This window comes from Alosa alosa, chromosome 18, assembly GCF_017589495.1.
Source record: "Alosa alosa isolate M-15738 ecotype Scorff River chromosome 18, AALO_Geno_1.1, whole genome shotgun sequence".
NCBI lineage: Eukaryota > Metazoa > Chordata > Actinopteri > Clupeiformes > Clupeidae > Alosa > Alosa alosa.
The window spans coordinates 16,401,194-16,427,734 of NC_063206.1; the positions used below are offsets into that span (position 1 = coordinate 16,401,194).

The following is a 26,541-nucleotide window of genomic DNA, read 5'->3' on the forward strand; positions in this document are numbered from 1 at the left end:
TATTTGAATCAGCTCGGCCTATATGAAAATATGCATAGGAGAGGGCTAATCTCTTAGACACACAGCAGTGCCACAACAGCTTGATAACTGTATGGCAGGGACCCCTATAGACCTGATCAAACAGCAACCACACCAGCTCGGTGTAGCAAGAGTCAAATCATCGGTAACCATTAAGAGTAACAGTGTTGTTATAAAAGCATCTGGTCTCAGATTCACTCGGATGTGTTGGAGCCCTGCTAGCATGGATTCTTCAGAGCACTCTGTACGGTCTGCATCACACAAAGATGTCTAGCAGTCCACAGATTATTTGACTGGTCATTGCCAGGAATAAACACTACTGATGACCAGAACCAGGTTGTGCTGCTACTTTCATTATACAATCGCATGCCAGAAGTCAAACTGGGGATTCACATCGCCCAGTTCAGGTGCTCTGGAATGGTTCCTGGTTCTAAATCTTGAAGACTTTCTTTTCCTCTGTTTTTGGCTGACTTGATTTTGATGTTACATGGGTACAGCATTCAAATGAAACACCTGTTACAGTAACAGCACAACATTTACAGTCAGCTTCACTCTACCCGTGCCTCTCCTAACTTGTGTCTGTCGTCACCCTATTTTACCCTTTGTCCCGGTCTCCCTCCTCTCTTCCTAAAACTTACCTCTGCCTTCGCTTTGTCCGTCGGTCCAGCCAAGCGGCCAGCGAGTGAGCCTGCACATGAAAGCTCTGTCACTCTGGAGAGTGTGACTGTGCTGTGATTTATTTGTGTAGGGCAGCTCTCCCCAGAGTAAGCTGTTATTCTTTCCCCTCTCCGTCAGTGAATGCAATCTTGCCACTGCATCACCGGGGCCATTTGTCATTATTTAAGCCCACATTTGCCTCCCTCCAGAGGCTCGGCTGGCGCTCGGGTCATTTTCCCACTCCCCTGCCAAAAGTGGCCTTAAGGCCCCACAAATATATCATTAGTCATAGTTTGCCTTTAAGTTGAATTAATTGTACAAAAACAGAGGGTGTGAGGGGGCGAGAGAGAAAGAGAGATAACTGGCAGCAAAACAATAATTCATCACAGGTCTATCCCACTTATTATGAGTCATAGGCAATTAATACATCATTTGATGTAAAAAATAGCAAATCAGGAATGAAAGAGAAGTCTTTGTTGAATGCCATGTCTCAGACATCAAACATGTTGGAATGGTTGAATAAATATAGCATTAAAAACATGCTGATTGAAAAGCCGAATTCATCCAGAGCAACTTTTGGCCACCAGCTGAGTGAAGCTATTGGTAAAAAAATCCATCCCTACAATCCATTCCTGCATGCTGAAACACACACACACACACACACACACACACACACACACACACACACGCACACACACGTTTATCCTGTCCTTGCAGATGCCACTTGGAAGTCAGTGAGCTCTTCCACACAAACCTGCAGCCTGGTCAAAACAACAGTGTGATCTGCCTACCGGCAATATGTCTCAAGGCTAATTAGGCCACGTTGTTGCCAGGCAACTGGATTGATCCAGGAACACGGCACACAGTGATGGCCAACTGGACCTGCGTCGGCCTTAAGGGTGCCTGAGCAGAATACTCAGGCACTGGTATATAAGACCATGATGCTCGCCTCAGCCCAAATAGAAGCTGAGAGAAGGTCGTTCTTACTCAATTATCTCACATTATCTTAGTATAGTGCATGCTCTTTGGGGATGGAAAGCTAGAAAACCGGCCTTAGCTACTTGATCACACATTCGAGACGGTCAAACATCGTTGCAGTTATGTGCAGGGGCATGTCTGGACACTGACCTGTGGACAGCACTCTTCAAGTAACTACTGTTGGAGTAAACTTTCTTAAATGTAATTACAGTTGGAACTCGCTAAAAAATTTGACTGAGAGAGACAGAGTGATGGGAAAAGAGGCTGCTAGTCGGTAACCCCTAAAATCATATGCACAGTGCGTCCCATTTTGCAATATTTCCTTGTTAAAGGTGACAGACCATTCATCAAGGTAGAGCGCCTTTCATCATAAATGAGGCTCTGAATTATTCATTTCCACTACCTTGGGTCTCCTGTCTGAATTTTTTTGGAACTTTTGCTGATGTCTTTTGCCAGCTATTTTGATCAGAGCCTCTTCTTTATCTGAACCGAAATTACTGTCATATTGCTACAATATTGCCAAGGCTTTCTAACACCTCAAACCAACTAGAAGAATGACACAAATGGTAATTTTGTGTGTGGGTCAACAATTGGTCTCTGTGATCTATTCATGGCCACTTATTTCTCTTCACCTTCCATCAAACTCTGTCCATCTTGCTGATGATTACAGTCATTTCCATCTGTGACAGTGCTGAAATACCTGACACACACACACACACACACACACACACACACACACACACAGTAGATGCAGGTCATGGTGTGTGTGTGTGTATGTTTGTTAGTGTGAGTGTGTGTGTGTGTGTGTGTGTGTGTGTGTGTGTGTGTGTGTCCATTTCTACCACCTTCTACCAAGCCCCGTCCATCTTGTTGATAAGTACACCACAGCATTGTCCCTCTGTGGCAGCAGCAACACCTGACACACACACACACACTCACACAGCACGTGTGTGTGTGTGTGTGTGTGTGTGTGTGTGTGTGTGTGTGTGTGTGTGTGTGTGTGTGTGTGTGTGTGTGTGCGTGTCCCTCTCTCATTCCTCATCAGAACCGCTCCAGCTCCAGCCCCAGCCCTGACAACGTGCGGTGCACTGGGGGGGTTGTCCCCAGGTTGACTTGACGTCCCCAGTAGAGACACAGACGCCACTCCCCCTGCGTCCTCGCCGTAATTACCCGGCCCTGATTTGTCCCGTTGGGACGCGGCCTGGCTAATTGCACACAAATAATCACATGTTTGTCAAGCCTCCATAATCTACCCTCTGTACACCAGGAGGGGAGGACGACAATAGATCGTCTGTCAGCCCCACGCAGGGCCACCACATCCTAGGGTAGCTGAGCTCATTCTGCTGTCTACAGCATGGCATGAGGGAGAGAACTGTGCCAGCGCACAGTGAAGTCAAGCTGAGGGCAAGACAATGGATGGCAAAACAACGTTTTGATCTATGGATGCCATCAAAACTAGCTCTGCACTTCTCGTCAGCACCTTTCAACAGTGCTGCTGCTGTCACATGACTACTATTATCATGGCTGTTTGGACAGCTTATTGGAGTTTATATGAGGTTTGGTTAACTTTTCGACACGAACATACATTCCAAGACTATCAACATCAGAGGAGCAGAAATGGCTAAATAGGTAATCAGCAGCTACACAGATCATGCAGGATTTTGACAAAAGGTAATATTTACAAACCCTGTGTGTGAAGTCTGTGGGTAGCTTCACTGCTCATTATAATTAATATGTACCAGCTACTCTAATTGTGATGACAGACAGTGAAAGGAGGACATTATCCCTGACTGGTCAGGCACATCAGCATCCCATAGACGGATGTGGGAGCTAATAGAAGTGGGTGGAGAAATGACTCTGGGTTTCCACACGGTCATCACTTCTCATCAGAGTAGAGTAGACCTCCCACAGGATAGAAACAACATTCATATCTCACTCGTGCCGCGACTCTAGATCTGGGATGCCATACAGAAACATGGGATACCGTACAGAAAGCACTGATAAGGAAAAACTGCAGGATTTATGTATTTTTGAAAAGGTACAGGTGAAAGCCTAATGCCAAAATGTTCACAGTGGAATATAATTATAAGGTGGGCAATATGATGCATCATCATTATCAAAATGTCCATAAACATCTCAATTAATTTTGGAAGTAATGACAATTATATTCTACAGACACCTTGTAATATATCTGAGAAAAACATTTAGGATGTCAAAAATGACCAATAATGTTACCCATTTACAGACGCAAGGAGTGTTTATTTGCCAGGCTCAACCCTAAGACCAAGCGTAACTCTTTCACAGAAGCCTTGCTAAACAAAAAAGACATGAGGACCAGGCCTCTCTGTACTTCTGACCGCAAACACCACAAAGTTCCTCAACAACTCTGCAATGCACTTTTCTTCCAGTAACTCCCCCCCCTCACTATCCCCCCCAGCAGCCTCCATCCTCCATCCTCCATTTGCCCTGACCTCCCTCAGAATGACTGTGGTCCTTGCAGTTCAGCGGTCGAGTCATTAATAATATCAGGCGTCCGTTTCTCAATGCTGATCCGACCGTCTCCACCCTGTCACCCGGCAACAAATTAATTCCACTTATTTATCTCGGGTGCCAAGGCCGGCGTGGCTGGAATAACAGTTTATGGAACAAAAGGAGCAGGAATTATGGATGGTGTGTTTGTTCTGACAGGACCATTTGTTCTTGCTCGCCTTTGGCTGAAGATAAAGTTCATAACAATCACTTTGATAACTAATGCCGTCAATTTTCTCCTCTCTGGCTCCGTGTCTCTGCTCTTCTTTTTTTTCCATCGGTATGTGTGTGTGTGTGTGTTTTTTTTCATTCGCTGTTTTTGTTTACTTAACCAAAAAAGGAGCTGCACTGGAGATCAAGATCAGGCAGTCAACCTCGGCTACATGCTCTCCATATCAAAAGGGACTTGGCGAAACGAGTGAGGCCAATCCAAGCGAGACTGTTCCACCTCACTGGGCCAATGTGGTGAAAAACAACCTTTATGCAAGCAAATGGCTGCCTTTCTTTAACAGCAGCAATCAAAATAACTTGTCAGAAAAAAAAACTATGCTAATATGCAGTGATGGATTGAAGAGAGATTTTTCCATGTTTGTACATCAAGCCAGGGGTTTACTATTTGACCAAACAAACTAGAAAGAGTTTTACACATGTTGAAAAAAAATACTCTCAAATAGTTTCTTTAACTAAAAATCCAATGAATAACATTGTCTAAATGGTGTACAGGTGTCTCAGTGACTATGTCTGTCCAGAATAGAATTTGTGTGTCTATACGTATAAATATAATGGTTTGTATACTTTCTAGTATAGTATAGTATATATACTCTTTTGATCCTGTGAGGGAAATTTGGTCTCTGCATTTATCCCAATCCGTGAATTAGTGAAACACACACAGCACACAGTGTACACACAGTGAGGTGAAGCACACACTAATCCCGGCGCAGTGAGCTGCCTGCATCAACAGCGGCATTCTGGGAGCAGTGAGGGGTTAGGTGCCTTGCTCAAGGGCACTTCAGCCGTGCCTACTGGTCGGGGTTTGAACCGGCAACCCTCCGGTTACAGGTCCGAAGTGCTAACCAGTAGGCCACGGCTGCCCCAACTAAGATCTTTCTAACAAAACACTAAGATCTTTCTAACAAAAGATCTTAGTGAACCATCTGGGTGTAGAAATTGCTGCGTGTAAATACCAGCAGCTTCCCAGACACTACTGTGGTGGGTATACACTGTTAAATGCTGCTACATTTAAGCCACTGATAAATGTAGCACACCAAGTACATAACTCTTATTTGACTTCTGCTGAATCATGCCCACTCAACAGAAATACACAACACAAGTATTCAGTGAAAAAAGGAAACACAGGTCTCTGTAGTGTGAGAGGGCAAAAAAAAATAGATCCACATCCAGACAAGAACAAGGCAGTATGTACCTCATTTGATCAAGCTTACTGTTTCCATTCCTTCCTTCATAGATATATTTTCATAAATTGTACTAAGATGTCTCTCAGCTTGTTTGGTTGTATGGTTCACGATTCACAATTCATGGTGAAAGTCCATAGGCTTGGAATGCTTCTTGCAGTGATTCCCTTTTAGAAAGGCTCTGTAACAACGTTTTTGCAGATGTCAAAATTGTAGTGCTTAAGAATTTCCTGTCAAGGAGAAGATTATAACAATTACAGAATGACTATTGCACCGGATGCTGGGGGGGGGGGGCAAATGTCCATGAAACCAGAGGCTGCACAAACAACAGATATGCATTCCACCAGCTGGTCTGCAGCAGATGCAATATGTAATCCTTCAGAAAGAAGAGGGAGGAAAGACCAGCTTAACAGTTTAAGCACTAGATTCTGGACTATGGAATTGGAGAGACTGGAGAGATTTGTCCAATTGTTTGTTGCATTCAAAATCTCACCAAGATGGCTGTATTACAGAGGCCGGATGTCTGCGCTGACATGCTATTTTTTACCTCCTCTTTTTGAGCAAACTTATTGTTGTTTTCTAGAGCAGTGAGAACTAGATGCTGTCCAGCAATTACCGGTACATTTATTTTTCTTTATTGTTTTTGTTTAATTTGTGTGGGGTAATTAGCCATTTCACAAACCATGCTTTTCACTCAGATTTGGCAACAACATCTGTGAAAATACATCATATCAAGTCAAAGCAGCTACATAAAAGAAAGGGACCACACATCCTAAATTGACCTTTACAAGTTCCTCATACAATATCCTTTTCCTTTTTATGACTGCCAAATTTCTCTGGGCAGTGGTTCAATATGGGTGCGGATAGCACAGACAAAACCAATTAGTCAAGTGCTCCCCAAACAGTGAATGTCATCACCTCTCATATACTTCTTGTTTCTTTAATGAAAATAGCCACTTAATGGCATGCTATCAACTCTTTTAGGAACTAAGAGCTAAAAATGAATGAAAACAAACCAAACAATATATATATTTCTAATGTGTAGGCCTACTGTATATATACATAACAGGCACATAACACCTTGGCACCCAGTCTAAATAGGAAATAAGTTGCCACATCCGCATATGGTGGCCCTACGGCTTACCATTATAGCACTGCTAATTACATTTTACCTAGAATATCATTCTTGTACAACAGACGCTTTGAAGTAGCATTTAATTATGTTGTGGACTTGAGTGAGTGGCGATGGGGCTGTCTTGCCATAAGCAAGAGCTCTGGATAACTCTCAAACAAGCATGCAATTTGACAGACCAAAGCAATTTAGCTTGTTAATGTTAATGAACGCCGATTCACTATCGCATTGCAGGAGAGGACAAAGCAAGGGGGAGCTCAGCATCGCACTCATCTGATTGAGACTGAACGCTTCAATTCCATTTCTATTTCCCAGGGCCGTATCTTTCCAGCTAATGGTTTGTTTATGCCATGTAGGAGGCTGTTTTGAGTGGTCCATAATAGTTTTATTGACACCCATCCAATGACCCAGCAGCGGTCCCAGCCTGCCTGCTCTCATCTGAAGCAGATTTTGTTTGTGTGGGGTGTGTATGTGTGTGTGTGTTGAGACGGTCTATAGAAGAGATTTGGTCGATCGTTTTTGACCTTCAACCTGTCATATTCCCCTTCCCGCAAGCTGCGTGAGTCGCACACATCCTCTCCGGAACAGCCCTCGGAGGACCCAATCAAAAACATCTCTGACGCAATGTGGCAAACATGTCTTCAAGGGAAAAAAAATCGGCGAATCCCTGGGAGCTTCACTACTTCTATCCACAGGTAAAGAGCTTTCAAACTAGCACATACAGCACCACTCGGTACATGCTACTGGGTGATCATGCACTCCAGAGCCCACGTGGAGCTGCGTGATCAAGTACCGTACGGAGCAGCAAGTGGATTAGAGAAGGCATCTTTATTGCGGCACCGAAGCTCATATTTAGAGCTGGATTGAGTGCCTGCACAGTTCCAAATCCGTTCATGTGAGGGCGAAGGAGAGAGAGCCGTTTGCTACACATTAATAACAGAGACCTCCTCCAGTCCAGCACTCTTCACTCCCTCTGGGGAGGAGGGTAGGCAGTCTTGGGATGGGTTGTTATATTTCACACTTAATGATGTGCAAGGGATCTTGAGCTCCGATCTGCCAAGCTTATTTTACGCCCTGAGATGGCCGCCCAATTACAGCAAACAGCAGCCCAGGCTACACTGCTTTATATTAAATATGTTGTTAGTGGTATGTTCCAGTGCATGGTGGAGGTATACCAGGGGCCCTAAAACATCATTTCTGCTTTGCTCTGTTTCAGGATGGCAAAACTAAGGGAATCTAAAGGTTGGAATGGTTGGTTACTATAATCCAACATTTTTATTTTTATTTTTTAACTGGGTCATTTCTGCCAAAATAAATCCTCTATTCCCATATTGATGACCTGATTAATTGCCTTCAACTTGAATTGCATCTGCCCATCACCATATTAAGGATAATCTTTTCCTCCATGGTTTTCATAAAACCAGTTTTCGGCTACCCTGCTCTAACATAACCACTACTGATCAAATCACACAGTCCTCCTCAACATCACTTGTCTTTTGTTTTGTTTTGTTTTTCAAATGAATATCTAGTCAGCCTGTCATGTGTCATATGTAACACCATGTATGCATGTCTTTCCATGCCCATATGCAATAGCATGTATACACATGTATTACAAAAATCATCTTTTGAATAATCCCTTTTGGATCAATTTTTCACCTCAAGTGCTAAAAAAGACCGCAGTTCTTTTTAATAAGAGGTGTGAACTTCAAACACACACACACACACGCTGTGACTGGTGCTGCCTGCACACCTCCTTCCCTGCCTCCCTGAGACGTGGTGCATGGCTGGGGGAGTGGCAGCCGGCGAGTGGCTGGCTGTGTACATGGCGCTGATCAGACTCCCAGCATGCTGCGCTGCAGTGGTGCTGTGCGCCCGCTGACCCTCTCCCTCTGCACAGCCGGACGGCAACACTAATTGGGCTGATGTGAACTTTGCCAAAATGCCATAATCATGCTAAAATCATCACAGAATTAGATCAAGGCAGACTCATTTAACATGTATCTTAAACCAGGGAGGAAAAATAAGGAAACTGTAACGCGTACTATGTACAGTATGAGATAGTTATTCTCTGTTTTAAAAAGGGAAATATCCAATTTCTATATTCCAATTTCTCTATCTTTTTTAAAAAAACTCTTATATTGTACAATTGCTAATCTACGTAGGAAAATCGCTCATTATTTCAATGTGTGTGTCTAATATTCTGACACAGTACGATCATAATGTTTTAAACCATTCCAGAATAAGTCTCATGAATCATCCATGTTTCTGTGAATTTGGACAAAGGGGTGGTTATGCCAGCATTGTTCAAATCCATTGCATTTATCAACTCCAAACTTAGAGACTTTCACAACCAGCTGTCTGTATTTTGTTTTGTTTTGCATCTAATTATAGCAAGTGCTGTAGTGATAGTAGTGATGGTGGTCGTAGCCTTTCTGTTGCCCTCATTGACGTCACCATTGTTATTTAATGCCATTTAATACTCTGCCAGTGTGGGATTAAAGACAATCACATGGATTACACAGCACTGAACGGCACACAGCCAAAGGCCACTGCACATAGTGGGCAAAAGCAAACCTCTAGATCCAGAGGTGGACAACCAGCTTCAGAAAGTACAAGCCTAGACATGTAGTCTTTCTAGCTGTGCATTTAGCACAGTTGATGTCATTAATTGGCCGATCTACCTGACTGAAGAGTTGTGCTAATTGGGATTAGCTGGTTTAGTGAATGGTTGGAACCAATATGTGGTTGGACTTTCCTTTTCTGAAGCCTAGATCTTGCTGGAACTCTCGAGGGTGGGGAGCTGAAAATGCCCCAGGAGCCTCACCTGCCTAAACAGTGTCATTAGAGAGGAGCCCACCCTTCTGTGGCTCTGCCCATAACCTTCACCTGTGGTGCGGGGGCGACACACACCCCTCTGGAGGCCACCATGGCCTTTGAAGCTCCAGGGAGCCTTTGAAGGAAGCATATTTACTGTTCAGAGGTAGTTATGCCTTGATATCCTCCTACCAGAGCGTCTGCAAGATTTTTTCGAGGGAGACTGAAGGTGTATAAATTAATTTAAACTCCAAATTCTGAGTTTTTATCTCTTTTATGCACATGGACAATAAATTAGAAAAAAAAAAAAAAAACATCCTGTCCAAAAAGATATCTAACAACAATTATGTAAAAAAAAACACACTCAGACTTCAAGGGTAGCCAAATAAGTTACAAACATGGCAAATAAAGAAACGACGTGCACACTATCTGTTGTGCGATCATAATAAGCGAAATAACACAGAGGCCTCCCACCACCACCTGCATTCATCACAGAGACGGTTAGTGTACTCCTGGGCTATCTGTGGGGAGGCTATTCCATTACCACCACATTACAATTCATCTGGCGACTATTGCAAAAAAATGACATAATGATTGCACTCTCTCCACTCCCAAACAATGGTACGGTAATAATCTTGCTGCCATCTCATTACAAAACGAGCATTACAAGGGGAATTCTATTACTCTCAAAATAAAACAGATTAGAAACATCTTCATAATAATACCACCACTGCCATCATCCACTACCACCATCATCTTTGGTCTCCCATGACATTTTTTGCACTCCATGAATTATACATGAAGATAATTCTCTCTTTTGTGTTTATTCCCCACAGTCTTTTAACATATTACAATTTTTTCTCATCTTTACATGTTCTTTCATCTTAATAGGTATTGTGTTTCATTCTGTAGCGTTGAGATGTCTCAGGGCAATTAAGTGGTGTGGCGAGTTTCATTTTCATACAAAGACGTTTAACATTTTGCATCCATTAATCAGATCAGCCTGGAAAGTGTGAGAAGCACAATGTAAAAAGCTGAAATAGATTTCAGTCTCTTTTCTTCTGAGGGTTATATAAGATTGGAGGAGTGGACAGAACTTGTGGTAAAGCTTTCACATCAAAGATGCACTGCATCTACCATCAGTGCATGAAACAATAAACCATGCTGAAATGTTAATTACAAGGAATGACTCATGAATATGTGCACCATCACCTTGGCCCTTCTTGAGCCAACAGGATCCTCAAGTTGCTCACCAACAAATGGGATTACAAAAATTAGAGGAAGCTTTCACCCATGCTGTTGTCCTAATCTGGAACAGACAGAGCAGACCACTACATGCTTTACCGCTTCACTGTGATTGTCCTCTAAGGCATCACATAAAACCACAATTCCATGGAGGCCACCTTGTTTTTTTTCCCCCATACTCTTTTTTCTACTGCAGCCTAGTCTGATTTTACAGCACACAAAGCAGAGAGCTTCAAATCTTTTGTCCTCAAATATTCCCATCGGATACAGGCTACAGTAGATGTGCGGTGAAAACAGGACACTACGTGATTTAGCGTTGTGAAGCTGTGGGCTAAACAGAGCCAATGGACACACCAAAGCTACAGCATGAAACTGCTGTGCAACACTACTCAATATGCATACTTATCATATCGCATTATGCATAGTGTCAATTCACATTAAAGACGCCACACAGTAATTGAGAACCAGAAAGAGATAAGGATATTTCCATGTCTTTGAGCACTGAGGAGTATCATAGTCTCTGTTTTGTCCTTTCAGGCTGTATCTGTGTCCTCTGTGGAACTCGGCAGTGGTCCTGTGACTTGACCATGATGGCAGCACTAATAAGAGATTCTGCACCTTCTCCTCACTGCTCTGCCTGACTGACCTGTGACCCTCTGGCAGGACTAACTCTGAAATCCAATGACCAGGAAATTACGCTTGCTTTATTCTTGCTTTATTCTCTCACTCTCTCTCTCTCTCGCTCTCCCTCTCTTACAAATTTCAGTCAGTAGAGGATACTCTGATAGTGATGCTGGCAATAATACACCACTCAAGCTAACCCCCATAAAAGCAGCAGGACTGTGTTTGCGTAAGACATATGGCACTTCTGCTCGCCATCCTACTTATCCACCTTAATGCTCTCCCCTATGCACAATAAAGGTCTGATCTCCATTGATAGCCTGGCGTATAACGCAGTCCAGCTGGCAACCTACTACAGTTTCTATCTGCGCTTCCATTGAAAGGTCAGTTTCATTGGGTCTTCCTGTTTGCTGCATGAATGAGTGTGGCAATTTAGCCAGAGTGCAAAATATGTGTCCAGGGGAGTATCAGGGGAGGCCTCCATGTACTGTCCACCTCAATGTGGTCATTGTGTTGCCTGGGCATCTCTCAAGAACAATCGCAAGAACACAATGTACAGCCTCCACAATAGGGACGAGGTGACAGAAACTGAATACTCAGGTCATAGTCTACGATACCTGCATAAATCCAGCATATGTTCCCCCACTGTTGTCCTGCCTCCCCCCTCACATTTCCTTCTTATTGCCATGTGGGTGCTTTGAAATAGTTTGGTGAAAAGCGATGGCTGTGTTGGTGATGCACAGAAGGAAGGTCAAGGTACAGTATACATAAAGGGAAGGCGAAGGAGAAGGTTGGAAGAAAAGAAAAGAGGAAAAACAGGCGAGAGTGTGGAAGACACCGCAAACACACACACACACACACACACACACACACACACACACACACACACACACACACACACACACACACAGACACACACACACACACACACACACACACACACACACACACACACACACACACACAACAAACAAACACACAAACACAAAAACACACAAACACACACAGGCAAAAAAAGCCTGCACTTCAAAAGTGAAATGGGTTAAAACCATAATCCGCATTTAATTTAAATTCTGATTCATTCTCCTCTCCCTTTGTATTGCGCTCCATCCAAATGGGTAAATATTGTAGAACAACTCTTTTCTCCAGGGCAATCGCTACATGCAGCACCCACTCTGGGATGGCTTGCTTTCTCAGAAACATGGCCACTGTAGAATCTGTGTCAAGTGCATATAACAAATATCGGTAACACTTTATAATAACTACACACAATTCATAATTTATTAAGCCTTTGTTACTTATAAGTTAATGGTTTGTTCATCATTAGTAATTTCTTGTTCATACATAATTTATCATCAGTAAAGCATTTGTTCACACAATTATAAATGGTTTGTTCATAGTAAATAAGCCTATCCAAAAATATGTTTGTAAGTACATGATTTATACTTATAAGTAATGAAACAACCACTTATAATGAAATCATTTTCTTTGTTCATCATTTGTAAAGCATTGTCCCTATGTTAATTCTCATAAATAAAGTATTTGTACACACAGTTGTGGTGACATGGTTAAATGTGGATAAATGGTTTGTTCATAAATTTTGCAATAATATTTTGTTGATGAAGTATACACATATTTTATAAACCACTTCCTAATACTATAATTCACGATTAACTCAGGAGTTACAAGGGGTTAGTTAATTATATGTTGTGAGCTTATCTAAAGTGAGGACTTTCTATGCCTTGCAACACATTTTCAAATGAGTTGTAAAGATTACATTTACATTCATTCATTTAGCAGACAAGCGACGTACACATTTCAATTAAATTGAAGGCCATTGACACAACAGTGAGAGCCGGGAATCAAACCCCCAACTTTCCAGGCTACTGTGTGCTAGTCCTGCTCCTTATCCACTACACTACCTTGGCCCAGATAGAAACCCCTACAACTATGCAAGAGTTTCTGTTTTTACTACAGTTTACTACACACTGTTATTAAACATCTGTAAACTATTATTAAATGCGGAAATTTTCGTTTGTAAAGCATAATTCCTACATTAATTCTCATCTGTAAATCCTGTTTACACACAGTTAAAAATGGTTTGTTCATAGTAAACACGCATATCTATATTATATTTTTGAATTGACTGTTGTAATACCACTGGGCAGAGATAGTGTAGTCGATAGGGAGCCGGGTTAACATGCAGTAATCCATAAAGTTGACCCTGGTGTCCACCAATGTGGCCTTGCCCTTAAGGTTTCATTGACATGTGAAAGTCGCTTTGGGTGAAAGTGTTGGCTAAATGAATGAATGCAAGTGTAAACTTTATAACTCATTTGTAAATGTGTTGCAAGGCATAAAATGTCCTGACTTTAGATGAGCTCACAAAATATCATTAACAAACCACTCCTGAGTTAATTATGAATTATAGTATTAGGAAGTGGTTTATAAAATATGTATCCTCACCCTAACTAATCATTAGTGCATGTGTATGTAACAACTGTTAAATAATGGAAATATTACTTAATCAAAAACATATTACTGCATAATTTATTAAGTATTAACAATAATGTATAAACATATTTTAGATATAGGCTTATTTACTATGAACAAACTATTTATAACTGTGTGAACAAATGCTTTACTGATGATAAATTAGAAATTAGTAATGATGAACAAACCATTAACTAATAGGTAACAAAGACTTAATAAATGATGAATTGTGTGTAGTTATTATAAAGTGTTACCCAAATATTAAATATCAAAAAGAAGAAGAAATAAAACAAATGGTCTGAGGACATATTTGACAGTGGCAATCCAACAACAACAAAACATGTTTGATCACTACAATTTCTTAAAACAAAAAGCAGCATATGGATTTTCCTCTCCTGGCTGATATCTACGATGCCTGTTTTGAGCTCCATGATTCATTATGGGTTTCACCTGAAGGGCACAGATATTAGTCTCGTCCCTGCCATCAGTACAATAAACAGAGCTGCTCTCCATGTGATTGAGGACACGCAAAGGGCTATTTATAAAGTCTGGATGAAATCTGTCCGTAGCACCCGAGGTTAATGGGACGGCCTTTTCGTAATAAGAGGGGCGGTGGGGTGGTGGTGAGTGCTTAATTGTCCTGTCTGCATTAGCACAACAAGGTGGAGCATCGTTGATGACACTCCTAAACCATGTGCGCCCGTTCGTGTAACAATGTCTATTCAAATCCAAATGCTATTGTGCTCCGTTATGCAATGAATGATTCATATTCTCAAAAAAAGAAATGTACTTAGATTCCACTGAAAAGGGGGAGCCGTAGAAAGTGGAAACAGTGTGTGTGTGCATGCATGTGTTTGTGTGTACGCATGCATGTGTGTGTGTGTGCATGCATGTGTTTGTGTGTGCGTTGTGGCAGAGAAAGATGAAAGTCTACCTATAAAGAATGGCTAACTCCCACGGGACATGTTGGTCTTGAATGTAATGACTCTCAGCGCGGTCCTCCTGAGACAAATTGCCAGTGACCTCAGTGGATTTGCCAGAGTGCACTCCATTGGAAATGGGCTATTCAATTTCCCACTGGGTGGTGCACCTCTTTCCCAGCATGCATTGGTGCCAGACATTCACTTTTTGGCCTTCATGTCACTCCTGAGAGACACCAATCAAGGAACTGCTATTCTCCACTACTGGGAAATCTCAATTGTTTATCAAACCAGCATTGCTTTGAGTCATTACAAAAGGAGGTTTCCCTATTGTGTTTGGAAATCAAGATGGCAGTTGTAGTTTGTTTGCTTTTTTTATCCATTCTGGTGTGGATAACAGCGCTGCAGTAGCTGCCTTCCATATGGTACAATAGGCAGACAAGACAAGGATGTGACTGTGAATCACTATGAGTCATAGAGAGGGAAAGTGGCTCCTCTGTCTTTCCTTTCTTCTGAAAACAAGCTGCACAAGCGCACGCGCACACACACACACACACACACACACACACACACACACACACACACACAGTGTACACACACACAAACGCACACACACACACACACACACACACACACACACACACACACACGACGCACGCACGCACACACACACACACACACACACACACACACACACACACACACACACCTCTCTGTGTACCTTTGGTCACATACTGTACACACAAACACATGCATACAGTACACACACACAAACACACACAAACACACACACACCTCTGTATCCTTTTGGTCACATATACACACAAACACATGCATACAAACACACACAAACACACACAGGCGCATACACACACACCTCTCTGTGTCCCTTTGGTTACATACACACAAAAATACACGCCACAAGACACACACATCACAAGACACGCCACAGACAAGCGTCTATCACATCAAGACACACGCCAGTACAACATACAAGACACACACACACACACACACACACACACACACACACACACACACACACACACACACACACACACACAAACTTTGTCCCTTTGGTCTTTCTCTCTTTCGGTCTCTTCATTTTCCCCTCATATGGATCCCACACAATCATATTCAGGTGAATACATTTTGCTTAAAACCTTAAGATGTGCATGCATATGCATATGACCTGAGAGTGACTTCAAAAACCTTAACTGAAAGAGATGACAGAGCAAAAGTGGAAGACTGCTTCACTTCCTGTTTGAACAGGCTTCCCAGCCAAATCTATATCTCTCATATGATCGATCTATATAGTATCTATCTGTCCATTGATCATCCTATATCTCTCTCTTTCTCTCTATGTATCTATCTACCTCTTTATTTATTTACTTATTTATATTTGTTTGGATTCCACCATATATTTCAGCAGGACCAAGAAATGGAGTTTTTCATTACAGCAGCCTCTCATCGCCATCGACCCACAATATTGATCCAGGCGAGATCTCCTTCCAGTCCACCTGGGGAGCCAACTGAGCCTATTTCATATTGATCTGGCCCTCTTTATCCCAGTCTTTTACCCCCTCCCCGACTTTTGGGAGAATTTATATGCTTGTCACTGCGACCAATAAATCTATTTTAGTAGTGACCATTGATAAACATTAACTCAAAGTTAGTTTGTTGTATTTTTATTCTTGCCTCTTTTGCCAGTAGGGGAGTATGACCCAGTGGTGTAGCTCATCTGTAAACGCTTAAACTCTTGTGAGAATCCTAACAGAGTGTTACTTTTTATCAGCCCACACATTTTTGGCCATCAGACAGGATGGTGTTTAGTCTGAAAGAATATTGATGTTTTTACTGCAATGCTATTTGATGTCACAGAGGACAGAAGCACTGATTGAACTCCCCAAACATAGACTGGTCCACAGAGTAAAGCCAAGAAGAAGAAATAGTACAGTGTGTGATTAAAATAGGGGGAAAAAAGAACTGGCTATCTACAGGTCAGGTTTGTCTCACTTGATCTGCTTTTCTCTCTCTCACTTACAGCCTTTTGTTCCTCTTTGTCCTTGTGTATCCTCTCACTCACCACCTCTCCTTATCTCTCTCTCTCACTCTTTCTCTCTCTCTTCCCTCTCTCTCTCCCTCTGATCATCTCCAGAGCGTCTGAAGCTATGATAACACCGCGGAGTGGAGAGCCAGGGAATGATAGTCTCAATCTGCTGTGTCAAACACAGCCATGGCACGCCAGCTCCCTCTCAGCACTCTGGGCCTGGCTCCCGAGCCGCTCTCCTAACTCTCACACCTCCATATGCTTGGCACCGCTCCGTCCTCCATGCCAATGCAGCCAAAAGCAGGCAGCTTCAGAGCTGAAGCCACTGTACAATACCTTAAAGTAGGTGTCATGATGCATGACTAAGAAGGATGATTTGGTTTACCTAAGACCAAAGCCAGGGATAGGTCTATTTAGATTACGTTATGTTATGTTAGATATGTTTATTTACAGTGGAATTTTCTTTTGATTGAGAAAAAAAAGATATTGACATTTGATATTTACCCCCTTGAAATCTCCCTTCATTTCTCTTATGGATTTTTTAGGTAGCATTGATTTATGTCAATCCCCAATCCCCTCATGCCAAATGTGACTTCATATCAACAACTCTACCCTCTGCTTTGGTCTAAATCACCCTTGAAATATCAAGCTTTCACTTTCACAGATTAGTCATGGACACACTCTCTATTGTAGGTAGTAAAAATGAGGAATCAAAATGGCTGCCACCCTTGGATTTCCTTTAATGAAAGAATAAATCTGGGGATCTCGGAGGCTCTGACAGTCTCTCACGGACGCTGGCGTGCTCTCAGACATATTTAGGAAGACAGAATGCGCCTACTTAAGGGTGGCACAATTGATGATCTGGGGGACATGATGACGCATCCATTATTTCGGTATGCTCAGCTTTACTGAATTTGAGTGCTCTGGGCAGAGCCTAAGCAAATTTAATGTGAAAGTGAAGCAAATTAGATAATGTCAGGTTCTCCTCACTATTCATGGCTTTGGATCTTTCTTTTGGAATATACAGCAATTTCATGGACAAAAATAAACAAACAAAACGATCTATACATGTACAGGTCAGGCCTACTGGGCCTGTCATAAACATCCATCTTCCAACCTGATTCCACTGCAGAATTCTCTCTGCTATGGACAGAAAGCATGACTGATGTGATAAGTAAGAAAGTAAGTACTTACACCACAAATGTCAAAACTAAGGTTAGTTCTGACAAGAGTTTCCTATCATCAGGTAGAGCACAAGGCCCAACACAGACTCCCCTTAACATAAAAGGACAAAAGGATAAAAGACAAACAACAGACCATTGTTTCAAGGGTGTTGCAGGTACTGTCCTGTCACTTTCAAACAACATATAAGTCATTGCATAAGATTTACTGGTGCATTGAGAATGAGCAGCAGAAGGAGACAACCCCCACTTGGAACCCCTCAGAAAAGCAGTCTCCAAAAAAGATCACATTGGTAAGTCTTTCAGATCCCAAGCAGCAAGCCTCAAAGGGACAAGTGACTGTCAGATCAGCTCAGGTGCTACCTGTCAGACAACAAACATATGCACATGCCTGACGAACAACATGCTGACACATTGCTCCATACTGTCTCCCCAAACACCAAAAGGCCTGGCAGACCGACTCTAAGCACCGCATCCATCACACACACCTGACTGACTACCTGTGACATCTCACCTTATAGATTCTCAAGTGTTGCTTGACATGAAGAACACTTGCCAATTACTGCACGGAGATATGAATACCAAGTGTTAACTAATTTCCTTCATTGATGTCCAATGCATGAAACATGTTTGTATGCAAAATACCATTTCAGCTGTTTATGTTGAGTTTTAGAAATTAGCCTACTTCCTGTGAGAATTCTAGTTATTTGCATATGAGTGTTTGCATAACTTCATCATTACTCTTCCTCATCCATGACAGGGTTACATCGGGTAGAAGTTATTTGGAATAATTAAACAAGGCTTTCATATACTGCACCTAAATGCTGGAGGAAAGAAACATGGCCGTTGGAAGGAATAAGGGGATTGTAATGCATACTTAAGCAACAGCGAGCTATGCCCTTCACTGACAAGTGTAATCCTCACCGACAAGCAGTTCTGAGCACTATCACTGCCTCGTGCTTTTTCCACAAAGAAAAGTTGGGAGGTTTGTTTTAATCAGTCAAACAGCGTGGACTTATTTCGACAAGCAGAATGAAAGGTTAAAATACTAATCGCCTTGGCCAACAAAAGGGGTCTTAAAGTTTTGGCATTACTAAGTCTCCTGATGACTTCCTCTGAATCCTGTTAAACAGTCGTCAAAAGGCAGGACAGGTTGTCAGAGAAAAGTGAGTTTCTTCTTTTTCATTTAGTTGTTTTTCTGTCCTCGGATGGTCTGATGTAATTTCACCCATTATTAAATACTCTGGGAAGCCAGACTGTCTGAACCGAACTTGAAACAGAACTAAATGACATGTTGTTTTCAGTGCTTAGCTATTCACATGTTAGAATAATCAGGGCTATTTAAACAAATAATCTCAACAAATGTCACCAAAAAGAAACAGAGAGAGAGAGACCTACAATGACTGCCAAGGTTATGACATCCTAACAATGCTAATGTAGAAGTGTAAACTTCTAATATTATATTACCAACCAATATTAAAGACTGTAACATGCTGAGTATCTGCAGTAGATATCTAACAACAGCATAGGGCATGAGGTGCATAGGAAACATAAACCTTCAGTAGGTAGAACAAATAACTGTCGGCTGGTATGTAGCCGGTAGTTTACTTAATTCTGTGCTAATTCAAATATAGAGTGAACATGATTTATATATACGTGTTGTTACTGTACAACACACACATAGTACACCTCTGTGTCTCCTGCACCAGGTGTGACGACTCCATTCATAACCTCCACAACCCTGTCCTTTATGCATCTCAAAATGCCTTTCTGAAACCTTACTCTAATTAAGATTGCAATCAACATCTCATATGTTGTGGAGGTACTATAGAAGCAGACAGAAAACAAGCCATAGCCTCAAACTAGATTCAGATCTAATAAAACGGAACAAAACAGCAATTCCAAGACAGTTTGGCCGGGTGCATAATAATGAGAATAGACACTAACTGGCAAGAATCAGAGCTCTTTCCTCTGCTAAATTGTCATGAACACCAGAGCAACAATCCCAGAGGATTAACCTTACATAATTAAAGAGAGCCCATTTCCATTTTCTTTAGAGCAAAAAAGCAATCAGACTAAAAAGTACACTAATTTAGCAAAAGCATGGTTCCACCTGTGAGCTCCGCTCCATTTCACCCTCCAGCCCTCACTTTAAGCTCCACATGGCGCTTCCCGCGATGGCAGCAATTAAATATTGCCGCCATTTGTGTGCCAGTGGTATTATGACTTATCTTTTGTCCCATCCATGAGGACTCGGGATGGAATTGAGTCAGACAGGGATATTGAGAGCAGGAATCTATGGGGGTTACACTTGCAACATCTTTTAATACACAAGGACCCATAGACTTTCCACAGAAGTGCACCTCAGTAAACTAAAGCACTCAAATCTGTGAGGAAATACTGAGGTTTTATGTCTAAAGCCTCTCATAAAACAGGATAAGGATGCCTTTTTCTGCAATGACAAAAATGCATGAGGATGATTTACTGTAAGCACAATTGCGGAGGATTGCTACATCTTTTTAAAGTGGATTGTGACATGAAATTACAAACACCGGGCTGGCAGCACCAGCAAAGATGTGCTACGGTACGAAGAGGTCGACTGAGCCAGAATTAGAAAAGTGTTGCTGTTTGGTGGGCACTGCCAAGTCAGCACATATACCGGCACCCCTTCTGCCCAGCCTTCTGCCAACTCTGCCAGGCTGGGGGAAGGGAGTGAGAGAAGGGGAGCTCACAGGAAGTGAGATGGCATCTGCGGACAGCACACTGTATACTGCTCCTCTCTATATGGGCATACCTGTGGTGGTCCAATGTATCTGTAGAGTAGTCTGGTCCATTATATCTGTAAACTAGCCTGCTGTATACTGTATGCAGACTGAGGGGTGTCTTATGAATGCTATTCAGTGAGTGCACACTGACTTTGTATTTGTATTTGGCCTTTGCCCTTGGCGTCCTTGGAGGTCCGTTCAGATCCACGCCCACAGATTTTCAGAGGGAACAGAAGTAATATTTTGACTGTATTGTCATGCTGGAGATTTTCTACACAAATTAAAAGGCAGAACAATCTGAAATTCAAATGCGCTCACGCCGCCACAGGGAGGCTGTGGATTAGTATCGATATGTGTGCCAACTTGTTAGATGAGAAAAATGGGAATATGCCATCAAATATCCCCTACATAGATGCAATGAAAAACACATCACAATAAACAAAACACCTCAAAACCAGAATCAGTGCTCTCATGAGCTACAGTAGACTGGATCCAATTCATCGCCAACGTTTCTCTCAGGTTGTGCATAATAGATCAATCCCATATCTTTGTACAACAATTCCAAAATGGCCATATATCTCAAAATACTCTCATTAAATCTAACACTTTAAACTGACCAATAGGACTTCTGGCAGCAGCTCCAAATAGGAAGTATATGGCACTTACCTTGTACCAGGGCAGAAGATATTTTTACACACATCCACTACCACTACTACTACTACTACAGTACTACTACTACTAGTGTGAGATACTCATGACACTAATCCTAAATAGTGTGTGTGTGTGTGTGTGTGTGTGTAAACAACTCACATGTTGTCATTTAACATAGAGTAGCTGATGTATCTAGTGGGTTTACATAGTCCACTACATTTGATGAAGGAAAAAAAAAACATGTAAGTGTATGTAAATGAGCTTACCTGAACAGTATGGTATGCATTGTCATTCAACACATTTCTATTGCACCTTTCTTACCTGGAATTGAAGGTTGCCATTTGCTGATTCCATACCACATGATACACAATCTACACAGCACACAGGAGCTAAGCTCAGCAAAAACAGCAGCGGTACACAGTGGAAACACTTGAATTTCTCTTTGGGTGAATTTATACATTGTTGGTCAATTAACATTTTCAAATACTTTTTGTTTTTGTTATAATGGCCAGGGATTCAAGTTTTCCAATATCATTATACTGTAAGCATACTGTAAATAAGCAAGAACATTTGACTCCAAACCTTGATGTGACTTTAAGGTGCATTTCAGATTTCCTATCTTGTATATGCACATTCAATTTTATGCACATATATGTTGTAAATAGTATAATGTATAAGGACAATACAAGTCCATGAAGGGCTCTACTTCCAACAACAAGCTACGTAGGATGTTCTTGGCCACAGGAGAAGAGTCAAATGGTGACGTTCCGACAACCACTTACCCTTAGCATGGGGGTAGCAGTTTGGAGAAGGCAAGAGATGCTCATCACCGACCGAGAGAGGTTTTCACCTTCTTCCACGCCCGGTCAGAAAAAAAAATGGTTACCAGCTGTACCGGCAGCACCAACGCACAGGTATGTTTGTCGACCAATAACCAAAGGCCCCACGTGTGAATGTCATTTGTGATACACATGCACCAAGCAAGGAATGGGAGGGTTCACTCCAGCCGTATGGACCCAATAAAAAAGCAGCACCTACCTTTCCACTGCACAGCACAAACATTGTGTATACACACCCAACAACCAGACACTGGAGTGACGCGATACCCACACACATGTGCACAAAGCCCAGACATGGCGAGCATCACATTGCACTGCATTGCATTCATGTCAACAATGTACAAGAGGTGAGAGGTCCACCAAATGATAGAAAGAAGAATGTTTAGTACCTCTTTGTTTACCTACAGAGTTGGATGAAATGAATCCATGGTGAGAGCAGATTCCAGACACAAAAAACAGGGGAAACAAAGGGAGAGGGGGTTGGGGGTGGAAGAAAAACACTAATAAGACATGGTCATGAGAGGCCGGAGGGATGGTCAGCATGGTGTTGGTATGAAGAGAGGAAACGTCATGAGTTGGAGTGGGGAAGGGGGGGGGGGGGGCTGTCTAGGTATCTATCTAGGTGGCAGAAAACAGTGGTGACAGGAATGAGAGTGTGTTGGGAGGGGTGTCCCTCCCTAGCTAGATGCTAAGTCACTCTCCTTTGCTTTGAGATGAGGCAATGGTGGTGCGTATATGGCCAGGGGCGAGAGGAATGTCAATCAAGCTTACTGGTGCATTCCTGACAGGCATCATAGCAGTCAGAGAAAAGAAAGAAAGAAAGAAAAAAAGGTGCAGTGCCTTCTGCTACTGTATCATTTTGTTATTTCATTTCAGCCATGCTCTACAAACACAATGTGCTCTGCCACTGTTTCAAACTAATACTATCAAAAGAACCACAGAATAATGGAACCATACCAACAGAAGAAAACATCAAGCAAGGCATTAAAGCTCTAAGCCTGAAAAAGACACTAGAATGGGGACCACTGAAAATAATAAAAAGAAATGCATAAATTAATACCACACCATCCATTTGCCAAAGAGCAATGCAAATCATTAAATAAACATCAAGAAAACATGAAATAAAATAATGTATGAACACCCTGAACTACAGCTCTAAACCTGATTGGCATAGCGGCAAAAAAAAAAAAAAAAAAAGTGAGAAGCAGCTCAAGTTTGTAACAGACAGAGGAGGAGGAGGAGGAGGGAGGAGAAAGGACAATGGAGCCAAGAGTGGAAAAGGAACAGAACCCATACCTTGGTCGCCCATCATCAGGTGCGCAAGACCTTAAAGGAAAACAAGAGCACAGTCAGCAAAGAACAGGGGATCATGGGAAGGATCTGTCACACTTATAGCACAGGGATCTCACTTGATGCCTGTGACACATCAGACAGGAGAGAGTGGGACGGAGAGGTAGGGAGGGATGAGGGGGGACTCTTAGACAAGGGTTGTCCAATGAGCAATTTGTTTTGCTGTCTCTATTTGCAACCTTTTGGTTGCATTGTCTCATTGGTCACACTTACGAGAGAGAGAGAGACAGAGAAAAAATTCGTTATAAGTTCTCTGTTGTTGAAATCATCAGGAAGGCCCCATAGCACCCAACCCGATTGCCCACATATCCCCTTATAGTGCCAGTCTACATGTTCAGAACTTACTCTGGAAAGATAAAGAAGCCATCATGCAACACTGATTTGAAATTCATATTTAATTAGTTATAGGTTTAGAGTAAGTGCAAATGTGTGGTAGGGTCTGATCATTTTCCCCTCCTCAAAGCAATAATATAGCATTGCATTGCATTAACATTATATCAGCCTGAAGAGTCCGTCGAAGAAGCAGCTTGCCAACACCAGTCTGTTGGCAGTACATCCTCAGCACTCATTAGCATTTTCAAAGATTACATTACCAAAACGCCATGGACAGAATGATTATTTAAAAGATATCCGTCTTTGCTTTTATGCTGCCAAGCTGGCATAATCAACACCTAGTGATTTTGTCAATGACCCAATATATGCCAAAGCAACATCTACTCTACGCCCTCAAATAGGATGACCCATCTTATATAGCACTGATTGCAGTTCCCAAGTAGAGTTTTGAAAAGCACTTTGATTTACCTTAGATCATAACCATCACTTACCCACCTTAAGCTGGGCCAGCCAAAGAACTCTTAATCACTTTTATGGCTTCAATTCCTGACAAACTGTTTAAGCTGTCTTTTTAATTAAGTATTTCTATTTTGATAAATACAACAATGAATGCAAATATTTCAAATCGAGGATGAGCACATATTTACACTTACTGTATTAATCAACTCCAGATGCACCACTTAACATTTATTCTAGAGAGAGTTGTGGATAGGCAGAAAGAATCCTCCCAAAGGCTAATGGCACAGGAACACATACAGTAATATTACTTACCTTGTTGTGAGGAGCAAAAGCACAAATGCACCACCTCCACAATACCCCCACTGACACTATTTAAACCACCGCTAAAACCAGAAGAAACAAGTGATACCCACCTTCACCATAGTTGTCTTCTGGAGGCACATACAGGCAAGAAGAGAGAGAGGAAGACGTTGGTTAAGCAGCATGCATATCGATACTGGCCTTTGCATGACGTAACCATGCAAGGCGTCAAACATCACATGCAACTATTACCTCCACAACAGGAGAGAGTTGTGAAGTTATGATGGCTCTATTGGTACAGTGGTGTCCGACTCAATTAATTGTGTAGTACTTGTTATGTCACATTGGAAGATTAATTTTTTAAGTGTGACATAAAAAAGATGATGTTCAAGTACTGTAGTTGATTTAATTGTGGGGATTTAACACTAACTTGGGGTTCAAATAGTGAACTATAGTATGACAACTGTCTATTTTATGAATGAATTCCAGACACTGAATAGGGTTATTATGTCAGTGTATGAGGTTTGCTTGGTGATTCTACAAGCTAAAGCATATACCCAGTGCCGTTGATTGCCAAAAAGGACTCTTATCTGAAAATATTCAATAACTTTAATGGAAATGTGTTTCCATGAACAACACTATATGTTTATTCATTTTTTCTACGATTGCACAACAATTTTAAGTTAGTTAATTACATTATCACAACTAATGCCCAATGCCTCTGTTGTTTAGGTCTCTGTTAGTCCGTCCAATAAGGTATATGATATGTAGGAACAATACAGGCTTTAACTTCAGCGACAGTTACTATGCATAGGTATCGGTGTTTATTTCTCCAGCAGTGATGTGTACTTCTCATTAAAGTGATATAAAAATGCTTTTTACTTTATTCAAATAAATGTGTGACTTAAATCATGTTTTTTTTATTCAACTGACATCATGCATAAGAGACAGAACACAACACTATGTGAGCGCGTTACAGAGCATGCATAAGAGACACAACACAAGAAGGGAAAAAAATGAGAAAAAAATACGCACAAAACAACTTTTCTAAGACAGAACAGATGGTGAGTCAGTAAATGCAATCAACAGTTATATGAGGCTGCATACATTTTATCATCACCTAAATAACAGATTTGATTAAATGCTAGACTTGTGCATTGGAAATGATGGGTGAGATCTAAGTATTTGGCTCTACCGTAAGATTAATATATTTAATAAATTCCTATGCATTATAAATGCAGAACTATCAACGGTCCTGGAGAAAAGTCATGGTTAATGCAAATGTCTCTTAGTCCGGAGGGATAGAGTATGCATATCTTTATCCTATGCCATGGTTTAATCCCATCATCAATAAATAAAATAGTAAAGATTGGCTGCTGAATATGTTTATTCTGTAAAATATAAAGACTATGACCAGGCTTGTGCAAAATTCCAGAACTGAATTGAAACTGGCTCTTAAATTCCATTGAAATTCTTGAATTTCTCTTGCATTTCAATTGAGGTAGCAAACAGGAAGCAGAATTGCAATTCGAATTGTGCACAACCCTGACTATGAAACCTGTTAGCAACTTTAATTCCTTAATATCATCTTTCATCTATATCATCTTTCCAGTTGTGTGTCTTCAGTCCCTAATGCCTAAGAACAGTGACACAGAATGACAGACGTTCACCTCCCCCCATCTCTGCCAGGGGTCCATCCCCAGGTCACATGGGACAGATGGCCAGACAGCCTGCTGCCCATCAAGAAAAAGCAGGCTCCTACCTCTTGAGTTTGCTTTGGCCCCCACGCACGGT

The 26,541-nt window shown here is 41.7% G+C and overlaps 1 protein-coding gene across 29 annotated transcripts in view; it reads right to left on the minus strand.

Annotated features, from left to right (window-relative positions):
• Positions 1-26,541, minus strand: part of LOC125312111 (neurexin-1a-like) — a 279,994-nt gene that overhangs the window by 231,986 nt on the left and 21,467 nt on the right. For 15 of the 29 annotated variants that reach the window (XM_048270660.1, XM_048270684.1, XM_048270678.1 and 12 more), the window contains exons 3-5: positions 24,861-24,878; positions 23,602-23,631; positions 22,695-22,706 (exon numbers count right to left, since the gene is read on the minus strand). The exons of 5 other annotated variants lie outside the window; for them this stretch is intronic. In XM_048270660.1, coding sequence (XP_048126617.1) covers positions 22,695-22,706; positions 23,602-23,631; positions 24,861-24,878 — 60 coding nt within the window. The remainder of the gene's footprint in view (positions 1-22,694; positions 22,707-23,601; positions 23,632-24,860; positions 24,879-26,541) is intronic. 9 more of the 29 variants (XM_048270686.1, XM_048270677.1, XM_048270671.1 and 6 more) reach the window with 5 other exon arrangements.